Source organism: Copadichromis virginalis, linkage group LG3, assembly GCF_057382275.1.
Source record: "Copadichromis virginalis isolate Kocher_CV1m ecotype Utaka linkage group LG3, C_Virginalis_male_GT1.1, whole genome shotgun sequence".
In the NCBI taxonomy this organism is placed as follows: domain Eukaryota; kingdom Metazoa; phylum Chordata; class Actinopteri; order Cichliformes; family Cichlidae; genus Copadichromis; species Copadichromis virginalis.
The window spans coordinates 42,746,813-42,766,639 of record NC_140620.1 but is presented as its reverse complement, the minus strand read 5'-3'; the positions used below and the strand labels follow the sequence as shown (position 1 = coordinate 42,766,639).

At 40.1% G+C, this 19,827-nt stretch overlaps 1 protein-coding gene across 1 annotated transcript in view; it reads left to right on the top strand.

Annotated features, from left to right (window-relative positions):
- The window catches only part of arap2 (ArfGAP with RhoGAP domain, ankyrin repeat and PH domain 2), a 166,868-nt gene that overhangs the window by 120,152 nt on the left and 26,889 nt on the right, over window positions 1-19,827 (top strand). The window contains exons 16-22 of the mRNA XM_085451178.1: window positions 1,792-1,894; window positions 2,635-2,833; window positions 13,005-13,068; window positions 13,634-13,797; window positions 14,485-14,697; window positions 14,890-14,995; window positions 18,094-18,241. Of these exons, the coding sequence (XP_085307304.1) occupies window positions 1,792-1,894; window positions 2,635-2,833; window positions 13,005-13,068; window positions 13,634-13,797; window positions 14,485-14,697; window positions 14,890-14,995; window positions 18,094-18,241 (997 nt within the window). The remainder of the gene's footprint in view (window positions 1-1,791; window positions 1,895-2,634; window positions 2,834-13,004; window positions 13,069-13,633; window positions 13,798-14,484; window positions 14,698-14,889; window positions 14,996-18,093; window positions 18,242-19,827) is intronic.

Below are 19,827 nucleotides of genomic sequence, written 5' to 3'. Positions count from 1 at the left end.
TCTTCCCCCTCAGCCGCTCCGTCCCTCTGGGACTCTCATGATGCAGCGTTCATCTCTCATCTCTCTCTTGTCCTTTCTTTACAAAGGAATTTTCCCCAGCGCATCAAGGTAACCCCGCCCCCGCCGCTCTCTCCCTCGCACTCCCTCTAGGACCTCCTTTCTAACAAGCACCTGCAAGCCTCCCAGCGCGGAGGCAGCAGGGGGGAATTGCAGGGAAAGGGGGCGGGCCAGGTCACGCAAAGAGCGCACAAACACCCATGTCTCTCCTGTTCCCCTGACACGTTTTAGAAGCGAGCAGCTTGGCGCTGCCGTGACCCCAGCGACACGCCACCTTAAACAGCCGTCGCTGTAGCATTTAGAGCTGCCCTCGTTGTAGCGCACCAATAGAAAGCCAGTATGTACCGACCATTAAGCGAGTGATACTCTGACCCGTGCACCTTCACTGAGGGAGATGGAGGCAGAAACAACAGGAAGAGAAAGACCAACAAAGATTAATAGTTGCCTTTGGGTTGCAGACAGCAAGGGTTTTACCTGCGAGTGTGGGGATGGATGAGTGCATACTGCCTATTCTTTTTCTCTTTTTCCTTTTTTTCATTTCACGTGTTTGGTGCACGCACACCTTCAATTTTTATGCTCAAATATGTTTTCAGGCAGGTGAATATCCACCGATGATCTGCTCTGCAACACATTTAAGCAAAGACCTGTACAGTGATCACAACAAGAATCTTATTGTTATTAAATGTTGTTAAAACAACCGACTGCTCCTAATTTTATAAAAGCTGTCCTCTTAATGTAGACATTCGAGCTTGGTGGGTGAAATCCAATTAAGTCTTGTGATTGTGATATACGAGGGGGGGGGGGCTTCTTTGTTGTTGCTTTATTTACAGATTGCCGATGGCATTTGTGTCAACACGTGAGGTGGGATAACGCCTCACAAAGTGTGTTTCGCATTAAAAGTATAGAATGGTGGGAAAAACACTAAATACAGAGGCCACACATGAGCCAAAGTCTGCTTGAACTGTGCTGTAGTGAACATTTTTGATAATCATTTCCAGTTTGCAGTAAAACAACTTTAATGGTTTTTGCAGTTTGCAATTAGTAATGGTTCTTTGAAGGAATGTATTTATTTGTACCAGTTTCTGTTTGACCGCTTTGTTAGACAGGAACATGAAATTTTATATGTGGTTTAATGAATTACAGCACCACAAGGCAATGTTAAATTAATGCATTGAAATTAATGAAAACTTTCTCCTTTTTTTTCTTTTAACCCATTTTTGCTCCGGTCCTTGTACCTAACCACTTATAGAGGAATGATTTTTTTATTTTGTATTTTAAGCCACTTAAAACTGACCTTTGAATCATTCATGCATAGAAAAGCTAACAAAATATAAAGAAATGGCCGGTATCTGTACATTGGCAGTGTGTCTCTGCAACAACTCTGAGACACTGAGAGCACAGCAAAGATCCCACATATAGAACATTATAGAGGCTAAATACTAATGAACGTGTGTGCCAGAGCACCATAGGAGTGGTGAATAAACAAACTCGCCACTCTTAAACAAATCTGGTAGAGGAATGTAAAACAGAAGTGGCCTTTAGAAAGGCACTCAACTCTCAGCTGCTTCAGGAAAGCTGCCCAGCAGATCTGCCTGGATTTAACGTATGTATTGGTCGCGTGAAAACTGAAGCTAGATTTGGATGCTTCGTTAGCCGTTTTCTGTTTTTCTGTGTGTGTCTGTTAGGCCGTTCTCATTTCCTCGTATCTGATAGTGAGCTGTGCATCTCTGGCAGGGCTGTGTTTACCGTGGAGCTGTACCTGCAGACGGAGCGACTGCTGATTTTCGGAGCGGAAACACAGGAAACGCAGCATGACTGGATTCAGGCGCTAACAAAGGTGACACTGTTTGCAGATACAGTGCACAATGACACTCGTAAACAATTATTTTCTTTGTGTCTTCAGTGAGCCTCAACCTACCTTTGCTTATTTCATTAAGAGATGTAGTCTCTCTTTCCCTTCCCTCACGTACTGACAGAATCATTCAACACTACACAAACCTGTCCCTGTTTTATCCTCAACTCCCAGGAAACCCAATCATGGACACTGCAACACACAGCATCTTTAATCAATTCGTTTTTAGACCTAGGCACAGTTGAGTGTTCCTGCTTAAATTACAGAACAGTGTCTAAAGAATAGCAGTGAATGTGTCTACGGGTGTCTGTTTAAGGAAAATGAGGCTTCAGCTGTGCTATTAGTTTCACATTTTAAAAACAAAACAAAACAATAAAATAGGCTGTTGTCGTCACCCTGCCGGGCAGTCGAGATCAAAGCAACATAGAAGTTTCAAATTTATATCATGGATGTATCTTTCTTGACAGGGACGTCACCTAGGATTTTGAAACTGATAACACAGGTGTATCCACTAAAAATCTCAGAAAATATTGAATCTCAGTGACCTTGACCCAAAGGTTAGAGGTCAGTGGTCAAGTTTTCAGAAAATCTTGTCAATGTAATATTTTGCAATAACAATGCAAGTACTAGGAGGCTGAGGGGTAGCACTGGCCGCTGCCAGTGTTTTTAATTATAGACATTCCTAATAAATAAGACTCCTTTTTGTTTACTTATCGGATCCGCAGTGCTTCATCCCACCTAAAGTTGAGGGACTAGTGCGGAAAGAGAGTGAACTGATTGGCAGACTCCACTACAAAGAAGGTCACGACCTGTACTACTGGAGGATGGGCTGGTTTATGCTGGAAGGCTCTTCCCTGCACTTCAGCTCAGGAGAGGAGGAGGGAGAGGAGGAAGTACTTCAACTCAAGCAACTGCAAGAACTCAGTAAGCATTTTTTCCCCCCTGCCTCTCACTGTGTGCTCATGCTGGGAGCTCAGTGAAGTTGCCGTCTGTATCATTAGCCAGATAAGAAGTTAGATATTGTAACTCAACGTAGGTTCAGTGGTGCATAATCAGGACTGAAAGTCCAGCAAACTTGAATTTAATAGACAGACCCTCCCTGTCTTGTTGAAGAAACTTTGCTCTAATAACTTTTTGTCCATGATAACATAGTTTGGCTCCTGAAAGTCTTGGCTTTACTTCTCCTTTTTGACAAATAACCATGAATCATCTTATCCAAGTATATTAAAAAATGCATTACATCAATAGCAAGGTTACTGTCTTTTCTCCAGTTTTGAATTGAGACACATTTACTGCACAGAAGTACAAGTGTGCACTACTGTGTGTGTACTGCTTTCAAGATTCAGATTGTTGCACACATACTTGAATTCATATATTTAAATTCACCAACTCAGCCACCTAACAGTAACGACACCATGTAAAGCAATCATATGAAAAACTCATTAGACAAAATGCATTATACAAGTATAATCATGTGGGGAAGGGGGGGGGGGGGGGGAGTCACATGCACAGGACTGCTGTGCGGTTCTGTGCAAAATGACATACACCCTTACTGCTTCCATAGGAATTAAGAGGAAAAGACACAGGACGTGGGCACCTTGTAGTCCTTGAGTTGGACAAAAACTCCTCTGTTTACCAAAGTATTCGAGAGTCAGATGTGAGGCTGTCTGTCTGACACCTTAAGCTTGACTGAAACTGGGTCATGCAACAGGGAAATGATCCCGAGCACAACTGCAGATCTGCAGAAGAATGGCTGAAAAAGGTGTTGCAATAGCCCAGTTTATGTCCACACCTCAGCCTGATTAAAATACTGAATACATTAGCAGAGCTGTATATAAAAAATGTCTGCAGACCTCATTGAATTGAAGCAGCATAAAGAAGAGTGAGACAAAATTCCTCCACACTGATGTGAAATAATGATAAGAAGTCATACAGAAAACCATTACTTTAAGTTATTGCTGTTAAAGCTGGCTCATCAAACTATTGAATCATAGGGTGTACGTCTTTCACAGGACTGCAGAGATTCATTTGAAAAACTTTCTTTTTTACATGACTGCAAGTTTAGCTTATAGGATTAGTACAGAGACATGATTCTCAGTTTAAACATGAGAGGTCCCGTGTCTGAATCCCGGACGAGCCCCCAGTTTGTCACTGCCTAACTCGTAAGGCTGCAACAAAAAGGCTTGGCACACTATTTGCATTTCAACAAAGTAACTTTAAAAAAAAACTTGGCTACATTAAATGCAAATCTAATTAGATGTGGAAACTGGTGGGATCAGTGGTATGGACATGTATGACTACTAGCATGCTAGCAGACAGGCAGGTGAGTGAAAGACAAAAAGACGTGGCAACAACATTTTTACAGTTTGGGAACATAGGGTCCAGGTGCTCCCAGTTGGCACTGACAAAATCTTCCCTGGACTTCAGCAATCTGGAACTCATGCAGAGGAAAAATTGAGGGGGATCGTGGGACTTATTTGAATTACTATAAAACCCCCAAACTTTAATCCTGACTGCCTTTAAAAGAAAACCCATTACTGACTTATGTACACATAAAATTTATTTGAACCTAAATAGTAAAAGTTATATTGCTCTCTTAGTTAACACAAACTGTATACCTCAGCTTTCCCTAAATTGCCACAGTCTACATGAGCAAACAATCCCTTAAAAAGCTTCTGGTGGGCCTCTAATAGGCAATAAATCAGATTTTTTTTTTCATTTTTAATCTCAGAGCCCAAAGCAACCATATCTGTTTCTGCTTGATAGTGTCAGCGGTCAATTGCTGTAACTTCATGATGAATGTGCTGAGATTTGTGGCTTTGTAGCATTCGCTCTATTTTCATATACTCTCTGTAATTTCCAAAAAAACTACCAATCCATAACACCCTCTTACTGCTTGCATTTATACCTACTTAATGATGTCGGAGGATGCAAAGACATTTCAGCTTCTCACACCATTACACATTTCAGCTGAATCTCACTCCTCTATCTGACTAACTTAGTTTTCCATAATATGAAAAAGAAGAAAAAGAAAAGACAAGCTCGGAGAGGAGGAGCAGAGGAGAGAATAAGAAGCTCCTCCGGTAGAGTGAGGTCAGTAAATGTCAATATTACCTAATGCATCGACAGGCAATCGTCATTCAGATGAGATTTGGCTTCCCCAGAGCTGCTAACAAAATCTTTTATGAAAACATGATCTTTTTTTTTTTTTTTTTAGAAGAAGAAGAATTCATTGCTTTCAAAAAGCCACATAATGTTCACAGTATGAGGGTGTCACGGTAGCACTGTTCCCACAGCCCACTTACACGAATTTTGCCAATATGTTCTCATTTCTGGGAAAATTGCAAGTTATTTAAAGGACAGTCGGTGCGGAGTGGCTGCCAGTCAGCGTGGAAGGCTCAAAAGTTCACGCATAGTTTGGCAGATAATAAAGATTTTGGAACATTTCAATGAATTGCGCCAGTGTGATGTGCGAACAGAAGGAGGGGAGAATCAATGGATCTTTTTAATCCACTTACAGCTCGACATGGATCAAATCGCGCAGAGCGCCGCCCCATCTTCTCACCTGGGGCGGGATAAAGAACTGCAGTGGTGTTCATTTTTATTCCCGGCTTTCTCAAACCATATTTGTCACAGCCGGGGAGCCGTTAGCGCCAGAAGGGACTGTGTTTTGTCAGGGGATGGTAGGTTCTGGAGCACTGAAAGGATCCCTTTAGGATTCACAGTCTGTGACATGGGATTAACTGTTATTTTCTCTACAGTGACACCACCGCATGAAAGGTGCCCCTGTGTAACACTCGGGGATTAAATAAATACACTTTTCAATTAAAAAAACAAAAACAAAACATGTTTCCAGCACGGTTCACCTCAGACTGCATCAGTTTTATTTGCAACTGTGATGTCTGAGAATGTTTTCTTTCTTTTTTTTGCATCTGGCTGCCAGAGTTATAATCATTCCAGTCACCTCTAAAATGCATTTAAAAAAGATTTCCCACTGACGATAAAGCACAAGCCTTAATTTTTGTCTTTTATTCGTTTTATTCTTAATTGCCTCGACTGTCATTTATTCTCTATTCAGCCCAATGACTAAACATAATGATTTATTGATCCTTGCTAGTTATTCGGTATTCATTTCTCTTGGCTATGAAGCACTTGTAACTTGTTAACAGCAACAAAAAAGAATCATATCCCCAAAAGAATGAGAGTGCAATACGTCTTAAAACGGCTTCCCGGGGGCTCAGCTGTGTACTTGAGAGGAGATTGATCTTTTTGTGATGTCTTGTGTCAAGATATCTGCGGCACAAATAACAAGAAGCAAAGTAAAATGAGGAGAAAATGACAGATAGAGCTCGATAATCATTAACCTGTCACGGTGCACAAATCAGCCTTCCCACCCAGAACTTTGTGAAATGAAAGGTTTTCAAATAAGATAAGCACATTAAGTTTAAACTCATTCAGTGCGATTTTTCTCAGTGGATTTCTCTATCGGCACTGGCCTAAATAGAAAAAAAGGAAGTTAATCCCACTGCTCTGCTCAATCATCTAAAGTTTGAGATAGGCATCAGCACAAGACTGCTGTCCAGCATATTTGGCAGTCACATTTAAAATGTGTCCACAATGAGGTTTGTTTAAGGCAAAATTAGATTTTTAAAAAACTCATTTTTAAGATATGTAACAATCGCCGGTCACAGCTAACACGTGTTTCAAAGTCGCTGATAATTCATCTTTAAATGGATGCTAACGTTAGAAATAGCCAATTCGGATTAGACTAGAATTTTTCTCTTAATGACATGCTACAACGTTACATTAATATGTTATATGTCATTTGATTTTTCTGAACAGTATCAGTAAGTTTGAAGGTGCTGTTATGGAAAATGGGGAATACCATGTAAGTCCACTTTTCCAGATACATTGATGAAGGTCCTCCCTGGAATTTCTTTAACCTCTTGTAGCACTTTAGAGCTCAATTTGTAATAACATATACACAAGATTGCTTATAGGGTGCTTACAGATAACAAGATACAAATGGTGCCAAAACATCATGACACAGTCTTGTTTTTATAGGAACATAACCAGATTACGACCACTTGGCAGACAAGTTAGTCAGGTCTGCCATTTCAAAGAGACCAGTTGCAGACGACTTGCACTTCTCGGTGTAGTCTGACTAAGTTGCTGTCAACGTGTTGGCAAATCTATTTGTGTTTATAAATTAGACTTCAAATATTAGCAAACCTTTGCTAATCTGTCTGAAAGTGATTGCAGTCAGTTTGAGTCAGGCTGTGATTGGTTGGAGACAGGTTGCCTCCCACCAAGTAACCTGTGCAACTGCCAAATACCACAAATGAGTGCAATCGCTTGTTGACCACTGGTTTTCCTACTTGCAGGGATATCGCAAACCTTTTTTGCCGGTGTGACAAGCGTCATAAAATTGTGAACCTTTTTTTTAGTAGCCAGTAAAAGTGACCTTTAAATCGACTGAAGAAATTGAAACTGGCCATCACGTGTGATAAGTAAACCAAACACAGAAATCATACATATTGCACAGTCACACAGTAGGTACCTGCCGATCACAAAGTAACCACACCCCAAATAATACCCCGCTTTATTGTCTTTACTGTAAATTAGAGCTGGGCGATATGAGATTTTTTCATATCACGATATGTTTTTTTCATTTCAGGCGATAACGATATCTATCACGATATAAGCCAAATAACTATATTTGTAAGATTTAAATGTGCCGTTGCTCACAAGTAAAATGTGAAATAATCAGCAGCTTGTTTTTAAATATTTATTTCCCATAATAAGTTCAACAGGGTAGATGTACTTAAGGAACATGAGACTTTTTCAGATAAATAAAGGCAAATATTGCAAACTACACAAAAAGCAGCCGCTAAGGCGTTTAAGTTTCAAAATAGAACAAACGAAATAGACTAAATTGTCAATTCCACTTAGAAACAAAATATTAATTCTAAAAATAAATCTTAGTTTGTTTTACAGAAGAACAGACAAAACTGACTAACTTTTGTCAATATCAAATAAACTGAGAACTAAAAGGAAATTCTCAATCTCTCCTTGTTGTATAGCTGAGCTTTTCAAACAGTTTTAACAGTTACTTTAGTCTGACAAAAGCCGAATGACGAATTAGCGCTTCCAGTCAGAGACTGAGGCTACGTCCACACGTACACGGGTATTTTTGAAAACTGAGATTTTCCGTTTTCGTTTTAAAAAATAATCCCGTCCACACATAAAGGGAGAAATGAAGGAAAACGCTGCTATGAACATGCCAAAGCAGCAGGTGGCGCTAGATTCCTAACCGTGCAGAAATGTTGGCCAATCAGAAGTCTAGAAGCCTCGGTGGGAAAAAGTAAACAAAGCTGGGGCATAGAAGCAGAACCGAGTCGTATGTGTGGACGGACAGGAACTGTGTGTGTATATGTAAGCATTTAAACACTGCAGAGAGTAGAATTAACAGTATTGTAGAAATTCATTTCACCGAAACAATAACGTGGCGCACAGTGTGACGCATGCACCAGTTCATTGTATTTCCAGACTTGCTTTCGGCACAATTTACAGTGCACGCTACTCTGTTTTTTGTCAGACTTGAAATAGCCGAAATACCTTCACACTACGGAACTTCTATGGCTCTTCCGTTCGACAATCTCTCCGGCGTTGGAACCATCATCTGTTTTCTCTTCGGTCACGCTCGGTTGATTTTTCTAGTCGGCACACTCATTTCCTCCATTACGCGCTGGCTGCTTCCCAAACAAACACACGTGCGGCTTGGCACTTGTGCTGTACGTAACAAGTCACGCGACGTGACGCTGCGGCTGTAATTGGTTCGGCTCTGCGCTACTGAATTTGGATCGGCTGACCTTTTTTTTTTTTTAAGAGGACAAGAGCGGCGAGGTCTATCGCGATAGCTTAATTTCTCTATCGAGTAAAAGTTATATCGCGATACATATCGTTATCGTTCTATCGCCCAGCTCTACTGTAAATAGTTCCATATTTTTCAAAATGAATATCTGTATGCTATAACAGTGATTGAGACACAGACAGTAAAAAAGATGAATATAGCTTGTGGAAGTCCCTTAAACCTGCATTTTTTTAATGGTCAGCAGGGGACGACAACTCTAGTTGCAAAGCCTTTTGGCTGCATAGAAGTATATGGAAAAAGGGCCCTCTACTCTCTTGCTTAGTGAGCTCAGTAAACACGATCCTGATGATTTGAGTCGTTTACAGTTCATATTGAATAAAACATAAAGTTAATTTTTAAGTGTTGGTCAGTATTTGAGTCAGAAAGAAGATAAGTCGAGATCAGTGGCTACCAACTTGTCAATTGCAAGTCATTAGCCAATAAGCATGCAGTGTTATCAATCCTACAGTCTGATTCATGATAGCTATGCTCATCTTTTATTGTATGACTGAGATGAGTCATTTTTCTAAAACATATAAATAGTCTGACAAACAGACTTTTATTTACAGTATCTTTCCATGCCATAGACAACCAGCAGGAGTTGCAAGTACAGGGAAAAAATAAAAACAATCCACTTTCTTTCTTTCCAGTTGTATTTACTGACAGCTCAGTTCCTAAAACACCACCGTGTGTAATCAGACCCGAAGCCCTGCAGAGGTGGGACGGTCATATTGTGAGCTTATCACATAATACTTGTAAAAATAAAAAGGGGAATCAAAATGCGCTAATGGAAATGTGGATTTAAAATTGCTCACATTTTGTGAACAAAAACTTAATGAAAATTTCCTCCAGGAAGCTCAGCGCAAATTAAAGAGAGAACAAGGCCGCAGAATTAGTTCCTTATCACACAAACATATTAAGTAATAAAAAATTTCCAACTGAGCTGTAAGATGGATAAAAGAGGATTGCTGTGTGTTTGTTCAAACGGCTATGACAAGTGTTTTACATTTACCTGATAACACTGTTAATAAACCTCTCTCAAGTCAATATCAGTCTCTGAAGTTCTTTGCTTTCCCCTTTTGTTGCTTGGATCAGAATGAAACACTGCGCCCTTGAAAATCTGCCAAAGAAAATAAAAAGCAAATTACTTGTTAAGAGAGACTTTTGGGGATTAATAGTTTTTGCTGTTTAGCTCAACATACAAAGGCCTATACGAGTACAAAGGATTTGCTAGCCAAAATAACACTGTGATGTGTAATGCTTTTACCAGTCGTCTATCTCGCTTGTGCCAACAAATTGAATTGTGTCTGTACAGATTATTGATCAGCCTGTTAAATATTCAGTAGAGGAAATTGAAAAGTTTTTTTCTTGTCACTCTAAAGTAATGACAGTTATGGATATTTCACACAAAGAATAAACTACACACATAGGAATTCTTATTTTTTTCCCCTCAGGGTACCGAGAGTCTGACTGAACCAGATTAATAGTGGGGTTAGTTTTAGCACGACTGAAAGCAAAGGGTAGAAAAAGGTAGAAAATCAATATAACTCGACTTGTATAGCTTTCCAATTTATAGATTATATCTTGTTTGTTTAATCCTGGAGAAACAAAGTGTGAAGGACACTCTAAAGTTGAGTTAAAGTAACCAGCAGTCCTTGTAGAAGCACGTCTTTCCCGTCAGCAGCCAGCTTATTGCCATCGAACAGTTATTTTAGGACCGAGCTCCTGCCTAAATCAATGAGGCGAGAGCCATAAGTTTTATTTCAGAGGTCACCGGGATGCAAAAACCTTCCCACAAAACGCAGTTTGAAAGTGTTTATCTTCCAAATGATGTTCCTCCTCTGTGTACACAGCATTAACTTAACATTGTGTGCCAACCAGTCCATCACCCTTAGCTTATTCTACCAGAGTCCTAAATAAATACAATGATTGATTTTTGATTAATTAAAAATCCAATACTCCAAAGTATCTATGGATTTTCATAAAACGTATATGTTATTTATATACTTGTGTATACTTGTGTATGTTTTGCCTGATTTTGCTGCTTACCGTGTTTGTGGTGTTCCAAAAACATGTGTTACACAGTGCCCTCCGGTGGGCAAACTATGCAACATCAACACATAACAGAAGCTCTTTACTTTTAAAACTTTCACTTTCAAATTGGCCAATAGAAAGTAATAGCAATAACAGCAGCCTGCTGATAAATTGGTCAGGCTCAAATCATGTACCTCAGTCCTCAATCACAGAGAACTAGTCTTGTTGGGGACCATCTGGCAACAACCGGTAGTTAGGGAAAAATGAGTCATTGCCAGAGGTTGCTGCCCTTTTAACACAGGCCTGGTAGAGACTGGTCACTTGGTAAACATGTATATTTCCTGACCAGTTAGCGACTGATTGCTTGCAGTCGCTAGCATGAAACTGGTCACACAGAAGTGCACAGCGCTGTACTGAAAACCTTGTGATTTTTTTTGGTCCTCAGTAGGTTGCCGCGGTCACCAATAGTTTGCATGGAAGTTCTCAGCTAGTCTGCAAACACTCGCAAATTACTTGCCAACTAGTAGTGAAAAATACAATGCAAACAGGAAACGGAGAACATTTACCTTCATAGGCAAGGTGTGTAAAGCGCTTTGAGTGCTCAGAGTAGAAAAGCGCTATATAAGAACCACTTCATTTACCATAGAGAAATTGCACTTTTTCAAATGTTTTGGTAGCAGCAATACGTTTTACTTGTGTCGAAAATTATCCGTTTCCAGTTTGCATTATACTTTATTTTACAGATAAGCTAGCATCTTCCATGGCGACACCCACTAACCACCCACCAATTGGTTGGGCAATGTATATGTTTAGTGATCAGATTTTTCTAGGTGGTCACCAGCTGGTGTCTAGGCCTTAGTAACTGTGGTTTTAAGTAAATAATATTTAAATAAGTTGGTAAACTATGGATTCTCCTATATATTTCTATGCAGGACACTTTGAGTGCCACATCCCTGCTGTTACAAGCTATAGCACACGTATAGGATAGCTTTTTTATGGATACAGTCAGCCAAGAAGAAACCAAATACACTCTTATATCCATCTGTACTTTAGTAATGAGTAGATACGCCCACCACCACACTATAGAAACTGAATTTCAACTACACACAAAATTTTGACCATCTGATTGGCTGTTTGGGGCCAGCGCTGCTATTTTTACTGTTACTTACTAGATTTCTACACAGGATTTGTCTCTGTGAGGAGAAACGAAAACACTCATTTCCCCCCGATTTTTAATCTTCTGTAACAAAGCATGTAATTGTATAGCAAGTGTTTCTACTGAGGTACAGACCAATCTCCAAAATTCAACAGTTCTTTAAGGTGAAGTCCTGCTTCTTTTTTCGATTTTGTATCTTTCTGTCTATATATGTGAGCACAACCAGTGCTCGAGTGTGATGAAAGTGCCAGATGTTGTTGCTAGGAGATTTGTGCAGAGCCTCATATCTTTTTTTGTACTTTCTCTGCTGCGTGTGATTGTTGCTATGATCCAAGCAGCTGTTTGAAGCCCCAGAAGAGATTATGGCAGAGCGCTCGAGTCCCTGAGCCCAGTTTCTGTGGATCATACACTCTTATTCCGATTTCAAAAGATTGATTCTGCAAAAGAGGAATGCCAGTAACCTTGTATCTGTTTTCCTTTCCTTTCTGTCTTTTATTTGATGTCTTAAATACTGCGCACAGTGCAATCTTGTTTAGTTGCATTTCAACCAAATTTATGTAAACCTTGATGACAAATGAAACCAGTGTTTACGCCCCACTTCCCTCGCTTGTTTAACTCGGCCGTCAGACGCTCGCACACAGCCTGAAATCATGTTTCCCATTACAACAAGGAAACGCTATTAACTCCAATGCATTTGGCATTTTCCATCACTGCACTGTTTTCTCACTTATCTCATTTTCCCAGTGTATACCTACACCTTTGAAAAGCCCAGTCAGATATGTCTAGATATATTTTAGCAGGGTGTTATTTAACTGATTTAAACAGCAAATGTATACTTAAGAGCCGATGAATGAATGCATCACCTCTCAAGTTCCATGGCGAAAGTTTTCTCAGGCTTTGGAGTGAGATCAAATAATTCTAAAGATGTTGCTCATTTGAATGTATGCCTGCATTTTCTAAACCTTGTTGCCTTTTTTTTAACCCCACTCCAGCTGTCTCCACACATACTGAGGGTGAGGACAAGATCCAAGTCCTGCTGATGGTGGCGTGTGGAAGGTATGTCTCTAAGGGGGGGAGAGGGAGAGGAAAAAAGCCTGTGCTAATTGGAACTGTATTAGCAATACAGCAACAATATGCTTTATGCAGTCCTGTTAGCTTCAACTCAGCCTTTTGTCTTGTTAGTCCAAATGCACCTTACCTACTGTAACCATCCAAGGTAATTAAAACCTCGCCTCAGTTAGAGAGAAGGTGTGAGATGGCACGTAGCATCGCAGGCCTCGCACAAGCCAACCAGTTTAGTCTCGCTTTTAGCGTTGTGCAATAAAACTTTGTCTTTAATTGCTGTTTGTTTGTATGTTTTTTTTTTCTTTCTTTCTTTTTTTATTGATCAAACCTACTGGGAAACCAGCGGTTGTTTATAGACGTGTGTTCTGTAGAAGCTCTTTGGATTCCTTTAATCATGTCGGTTGTTAATTTAATGACTTAGCAGCGCGTTTCTAAATATATGAACTTAAGGTCATCGAATAGGAAGCGCCGTGTTGTACGGGCAAATCACAGGATGGCATTCTTCACCAGTAATTACTGTGTTTCTGTCTCTCTTTTTTCACATATATATAAATAGAACAGTTTACATTCATGGCTTCAACAAGATGGATTTCACCGTGTGGCACTCTGCTATCAAACTGGCTGCTGGCACAGACGGCAATGCGCTCGGCGACCAACAGCTGACTAAAAACGGTGTTCCTATTATAGTCGACAGCTGCATTGCTTTTGTCACTCAGTATGGTGAGCTACATTGTATCTCTCAGCTAAAAGAGTTTGTTGTTTTTCTTTAATTTGAAAAAAGAAAGTTCTGCATTACTATTATTATGATTTCCCCTTGAGCAGCTGATTCATCCAGTGCACTGTGTTGCGATGAGAGTTTCATGCTTTCTAATGTTGTCTGGCAATGCGCTGCCATTATCCTATCTCTTCCCTTTTAAAAAAACAGTTTTAGAAGTGTGGAAAATAAATGTAGCACAACTGCACTCTGCTGTTAATCAGAGGAACGCTCCATACAAAGTTAGAAACTGCATCATACAGAGTCCTGGCTTGGTTAATGTATGGTAACTGTGGACTTTTACAGTGTCACGGTAAGTAGTGTGCTGTATAATGAGGGATTGGAATAAAAGTTAACTCTGAGTGAGACTGTGAAATGGCACAGAAGGTTAATATACCTTGCACTGACAATTTTATTCCACCTGCAATTTAGATTCAAATGTGCTTATGCAACGTTGTTAAATCCTACAAGTCACACTGTCCATAAGGCTGCTTACTTTTCTATAAATGCATCCTGTCATATAGAAAATCTACATGCTGTCATTTTCTCTTGGAGATGCTACACGGCAGAGCTATTTGTCATTTGGATAGAACATGTGCAGAAGGAAGGTGGCGATTTCTTATTAATCAGCTGTCTTCTGACACTGTACCCAGGTTTGTGCCAGGAGGGAGTCTACCAGAGGCCTGGGAATCCTGGTCGAGTGTCTCACCTCCTGGAGGAGTTCACCCATGATGCCCGTAATGTGAAGCTGAGGGAGAAGGAGCACCAACTTCAGGATGTGACTGACACGCTGAAGAGCTTCTTGTCTCAGGCAGAAGATGCACTACTGACCAAGGAGCTCTATCCATACTGGGTGTCAGCTCTGGGTGTGTGAGCTTTCTGGCATGTGGGATGTCAAACACTATAAAGTCTGCAGAGTTGTAGGAAAGAGAGAAATGCAATTTGCAGAGTAATTTTAAACATATTGTAAAAACCCTTTTGTGGCATGTGTTTGAACATAAGCGTTTGTACTTGTGTTTATTCATTTTATTATATTTCTTCTCTGCTTGGTTCGGTAGATGAGAAGAGCGAAAGGCAGAGAGTGAAGAAGTACTCCGCTTTCATAGAGAGCTTGCCAAAGATAAACAGGTCAACCCTTGAAGCCCTGCTGCAGCATCTTTACAGGTAAAAACGCACGAGATCACAGGCATCGAGCTCTGACATGTTTAGCATTTGTGTTAGTGAAGCTGTTTTATTACAAAGGTCAACTTTTACATTCTGGGAGGGAAACTTTAAGGGTTTTTAAAAACTCGAAACCCGAGGCGCAAAGACGACTTAAACAACATTGTGTTAATAAAAATAACACAACACAGTAAATAAGATGATAGAGCTGGTTTCTAACCACTAACCCTGTACTCTAAAATGCATCTTCTATTTATGTATGCTCGCTATCCACACTAATTATGTGCTACAGATGGAGCAGTGGAAACTGCTGCACCTACACAGTGCAGACAGAGTGGGTGAGACACAGACAGAGAGAGAGAGACCAGGGACTATTTTTTAATAACCATAAATAAGTGGAAGGATATCAGCCTACCAGATAAACCTGTTGAAAATCCTAGCATTTGCCAGATTCCTTATTTCTCTGTAGTTTTTTGTAGCTGTTTTTATGCATGGAAAACAGCTAAGCTCATAAGCTAATTAGCTGCATTAGCTAACCAAATTTATCCTACCTGTGCTTAGACTTCACAGGGAGGTATATATTTTTTCTGCTATAATCTAATTTTATTTAAATGTTTGTGTTTAAACAAACTTTCATTCTCTAAAAAATTATGTTCAGTGGAAGGGAAAACAGTGCTGAATGCTAAGAAGATAGCCTTAGCCGTTTAAAAGTAGCACATCTAGCTGTTTCAGAGCATCACCACACAGCTAGTTAGCAGCTAAAAGCTAAATGAACCTATTTGTTAGCAAGCTAATGTTGCTAGTCAGTGCTGAGATTTGGCTTTCAAACATTACTCATAGCTTTCTGGATTATATGTATTTTACATATTTTGCAAAGTGCAGTCCAAATGCCGTAGCATCAGCTTACACAGATATAGTAACTGTTAGGAATAAAATGATTAAATAAAGCTGGTTTTTATGATTTTTATATACACATTGCGATTTGCTCATGAAAGAGTTAGCACTGTGTTTTTTTTGAGGGTGGGAAGCTTCATTCAGCGCTATGACTGAATTGAATTATTGTGATTGATGTAGAGTGCAGAGGTTTTGCAACATGCTTACTTATCATGACTAGTTAACAGTTAGGATGATTTTTAACTTGGCGCCGAGCTACCTCAATGAGCTTCTCAGGTTACACCTGTCAGAGCACTTAGATCTGCTACCCAAATTCTTCTGGAGCAACCTCGTTCTCGGCTGAAGTCTCGCGTTTGCTGTAGCTGCCCCGGTCTTATGGAACAACCTTCCTGTCGCTATCCGGGCGTCTGACTCTATGCCACTGTTTAAATCACGGCTTAAGACTTATTTGTTTAATCTTGCCTTTCCACCTAGTTAACACTTGGTGTGCGCTGGTACATTTTTTATGCTTGTGAACTACTTTTATATCTTATGATTGTCAAGGTTTTTATAATTGATACGTGCCAGGTCCTTTCTCTTTTCCCTCCCATCTCCCTTTTCCTATTTTATTTTTGTCAAGCACCTTGGTATACCCTTGGTTTTTTAGTGTGCTTTATAAATAAAGTTTATTATTATTATTATTATTTTTGTCTGAGCAGAATGTCCCGAACTTAGACAAACATGACATTTGGATCCTTGAGTTATCAGTAACAAAAAATGCCCACGGCACACACAGGCAAAGTTGAGTGCCAGACAACTTAAGTTTTGCCATCCAGTGTTTCACTTTTTATCACTGGTATCAACTTCTGTCTCCTGGGGCCAGCAGCACAATGTAGCAGTTAGTCATCTTTTGGTTGTTAGCAGATGGATATGACACGAAAACATCTTCACGCAGTGTAAAGTCAAAGGAGAACCAGGGTCACATCTGCATGACCCAGCATCTTCGTGATGCACAAGTTTTTCTCTTACTTACTGCAGCAAAGTTCAAAACCAGCCTAATTAGTTCGACCACTTTTGCAGCAACTTGTTGGCACTAATTGGGATTAAAAACCCATTCTTTGATAGCTACTTTGCAATATTATGCATTTGTAAGTTGACCTATGTTCTTATCTGACCTTGTTGCTGATGAAACAAGTGTGGCTCTGCAGAGGCCGCTCTGCATCACAGACAAAACGAGCATAGCGGTTCAAAGGTCATGAGGCCCGAGCGGCCCTCTGGTTGCTGCTTGTCGCCTGCTGATTAGCTGCATTGTTTCCTCTATTCCCCTAATGACCCCCGTTTTTTTTGTTTGCTTTTTTTCCCTCCATCTGACCAATACTGTTAAATATTCTTTCAAATTAAGTCTGTTTGCTGAACAGTGAATGCACTGAAAAGTTGTTGTGGGGGAAAAACAAACCAAGCTGAGAAGAAAAAGATTGTTTTTGTGAAGTAACAGTGTCCTTCGGTTGAAAGCGATGAATCAATTCCATATTGTTTCTAGCGAGCGCTGGCATTTTTCAACTGAGACAGATTGTGTGGCTCATTATTAAAGACTCAGGCAATTAGCAAACACATAGCTGAGGTCTACAAAACGAGCGGCGCTATTTCTGGCTGTGCGCTGCTTTTTGTTATTTTTCCCTCAGTTGGTTACACCGCTGAATTCTCTACTTCTTCACCTCTGGATAATTTGAACTGTGGAGATTTCTAGTAATAAATTACAGCCGTCTCGCGCGTTGTGGACTGAAACTACTGATTTACTGTTTGTTTTACCTGGAGTGGAAATGCAGAGACAAACAACACAGAAGATACAGAACCAAAGAAAAAGCTTGCACAACTTTGATACTGTGCTGCAGCTACAAAAACCCCTTCTTCCACCTCTTATGTTGTTTTTTAAATATAAGCACACTGCTGTCTTCGTGTATCATTCACTCGATTTCCCTTGGAAACCTGCAGTGGATAGATTTAGCTCCTTTTGATATAGATTGTTTAGAGAAGACTTAATTGACTTGATGCTTAATTTGGAGCGAGGCCCGATGTTTCATTCAGCTCTCTGTGTGCTCGTGCCACAGCGAGTAGTATGAGTGGGCTTTAGAGGCCACGAGAGCGATTCAGCAAAAGATATGAGCCACTCGTGTCGACCTGCGGGTACATTAAGGGATTTTCTAAGCATGTTTCTCTCTGTTATTCAGGATCCAGCAATGCTCCCACCTGAACCGCATGCCAAGTGAAAAACTGGCTTCCGTTTTCTCCTCCTGCCTGTTCCAGACTCGAGGACAAACCACACAGGAAATTAGTGTGGTCCACGACCTAATCAGCAACTACATTACGCTCTTCAGTGTAAGTCTGAAATGTTCTTGTGGGGTTTTCTTTTCTTTTGTGTTGATAACCACGAAAAACCGATTGGACTGAGCTCAGCTGCTTGACATGGATCTTCCTCTTGTACCTTAGATAACATCCAGTTTTTATCACATAAACACACATTGCACAAGTTATAAAAAAAACAAACAACCAAAAAACAAAAACAAGACGGTTGGTACATTCAGTAATATTCAACTCAGGTTATTGCCGCGTTGTGTTATTGCCAAATGTACGCTGCACAGACAGGTGGCACAGATTATATTAATAAAGGAAAAACAGGTCACCTAGAACAGAAAAGTAACAGTGGACTCTGTGGTTCAGGACATGTTTGGTCGAAGTAAAAAACGAGCCCAGCCTTGTAAAGCTCTCTTCTATATGTGTGGAGTCTTTCTGGTATCACCAATATATCTGATGCTATCTTTAGGACTAAACGGCCATTTTTTCTCTTGTTTCTTGTTTTCTGTTGTTGGGTTAAACAACTTTTAACTGTGATTAAAGTTAATGTGCTGTTTATCTTTCGTGCCTGGCTCACGTGATTATAATCTGGACTTCTGCTTGTTAAACAATATAAAGAAATGCAGATGCCTCCATACGATCCTCTTATACCTCAAATGAACAACAAGGTACCCTAGCAGATTAATAATAGTCAGACACTGGTAATAAATGACATAAATAGCTTTGTATTTGTGGTTTAATATATATAGAGAATTTATCGTTTGTACTTTTAAACATTGCAGAGGACTTTGAACTGTAGAAGAAGCAAAGACATCCTCACTTTTTAGACCTGCTTTGCTTTGAGCTGAGCTTCAAACCCACGGGAGTTTACATTTCATATGATGCATCTTACATGAATCAGTCTCTCAAGTTAAAACTTGTCCGCGACCTCCTTGCGACTAAGAAATATCAGTGGTTTCCATGTGATTGCATTGAATGTCTTCACACAGTAGTTACCATGACACACTTTTGATTGGAGGGTAATTACCCAGGTTGCCTAGTTGGACCAACATGCTCCAGGTAACCGTTGTCCAACTCGGACCGACAGCAGTCACTCTCAGACATATTGGCCAAGGTTTGCAAGTAATTATCATCTAATTTATAAATGCAGACAGATTGACAACATAATGCAATTAATTAGAGTCACACTTGAGTGTAACTCATGTGTGGCGCCTCTCTTTGCAGTAAGGCACTTCAATTAACTGGTTGCCAACTGGGTGTATTCCCATGATATTCCTATATTTTGGGAATTCTCCACACCGTGAAGGCAGCGTGGTGTTTTCTTTTCTTTCTTTTTTTTTAAGGATAAAAATCTGGCCTTCATTTGAAAACTGGGTGAAGAGTCGGAAAAATATAGATCTTATCCTGCGAACGCTGTCATGTTTCGCACAGTCAGTGTCAGACGTGTTTATCATTCATCCTGTAACACAGGATAGAAGCTGTAATGAATGTGTAGACAATCAATGGCTGAGTAAAAAAACCGAAACAAAGTATCCAGATATTACCATATTGCATATCTAAACCAAGCTGCAGGCATGACTTTATTTACACTTTCTTACAACCATCTGGGG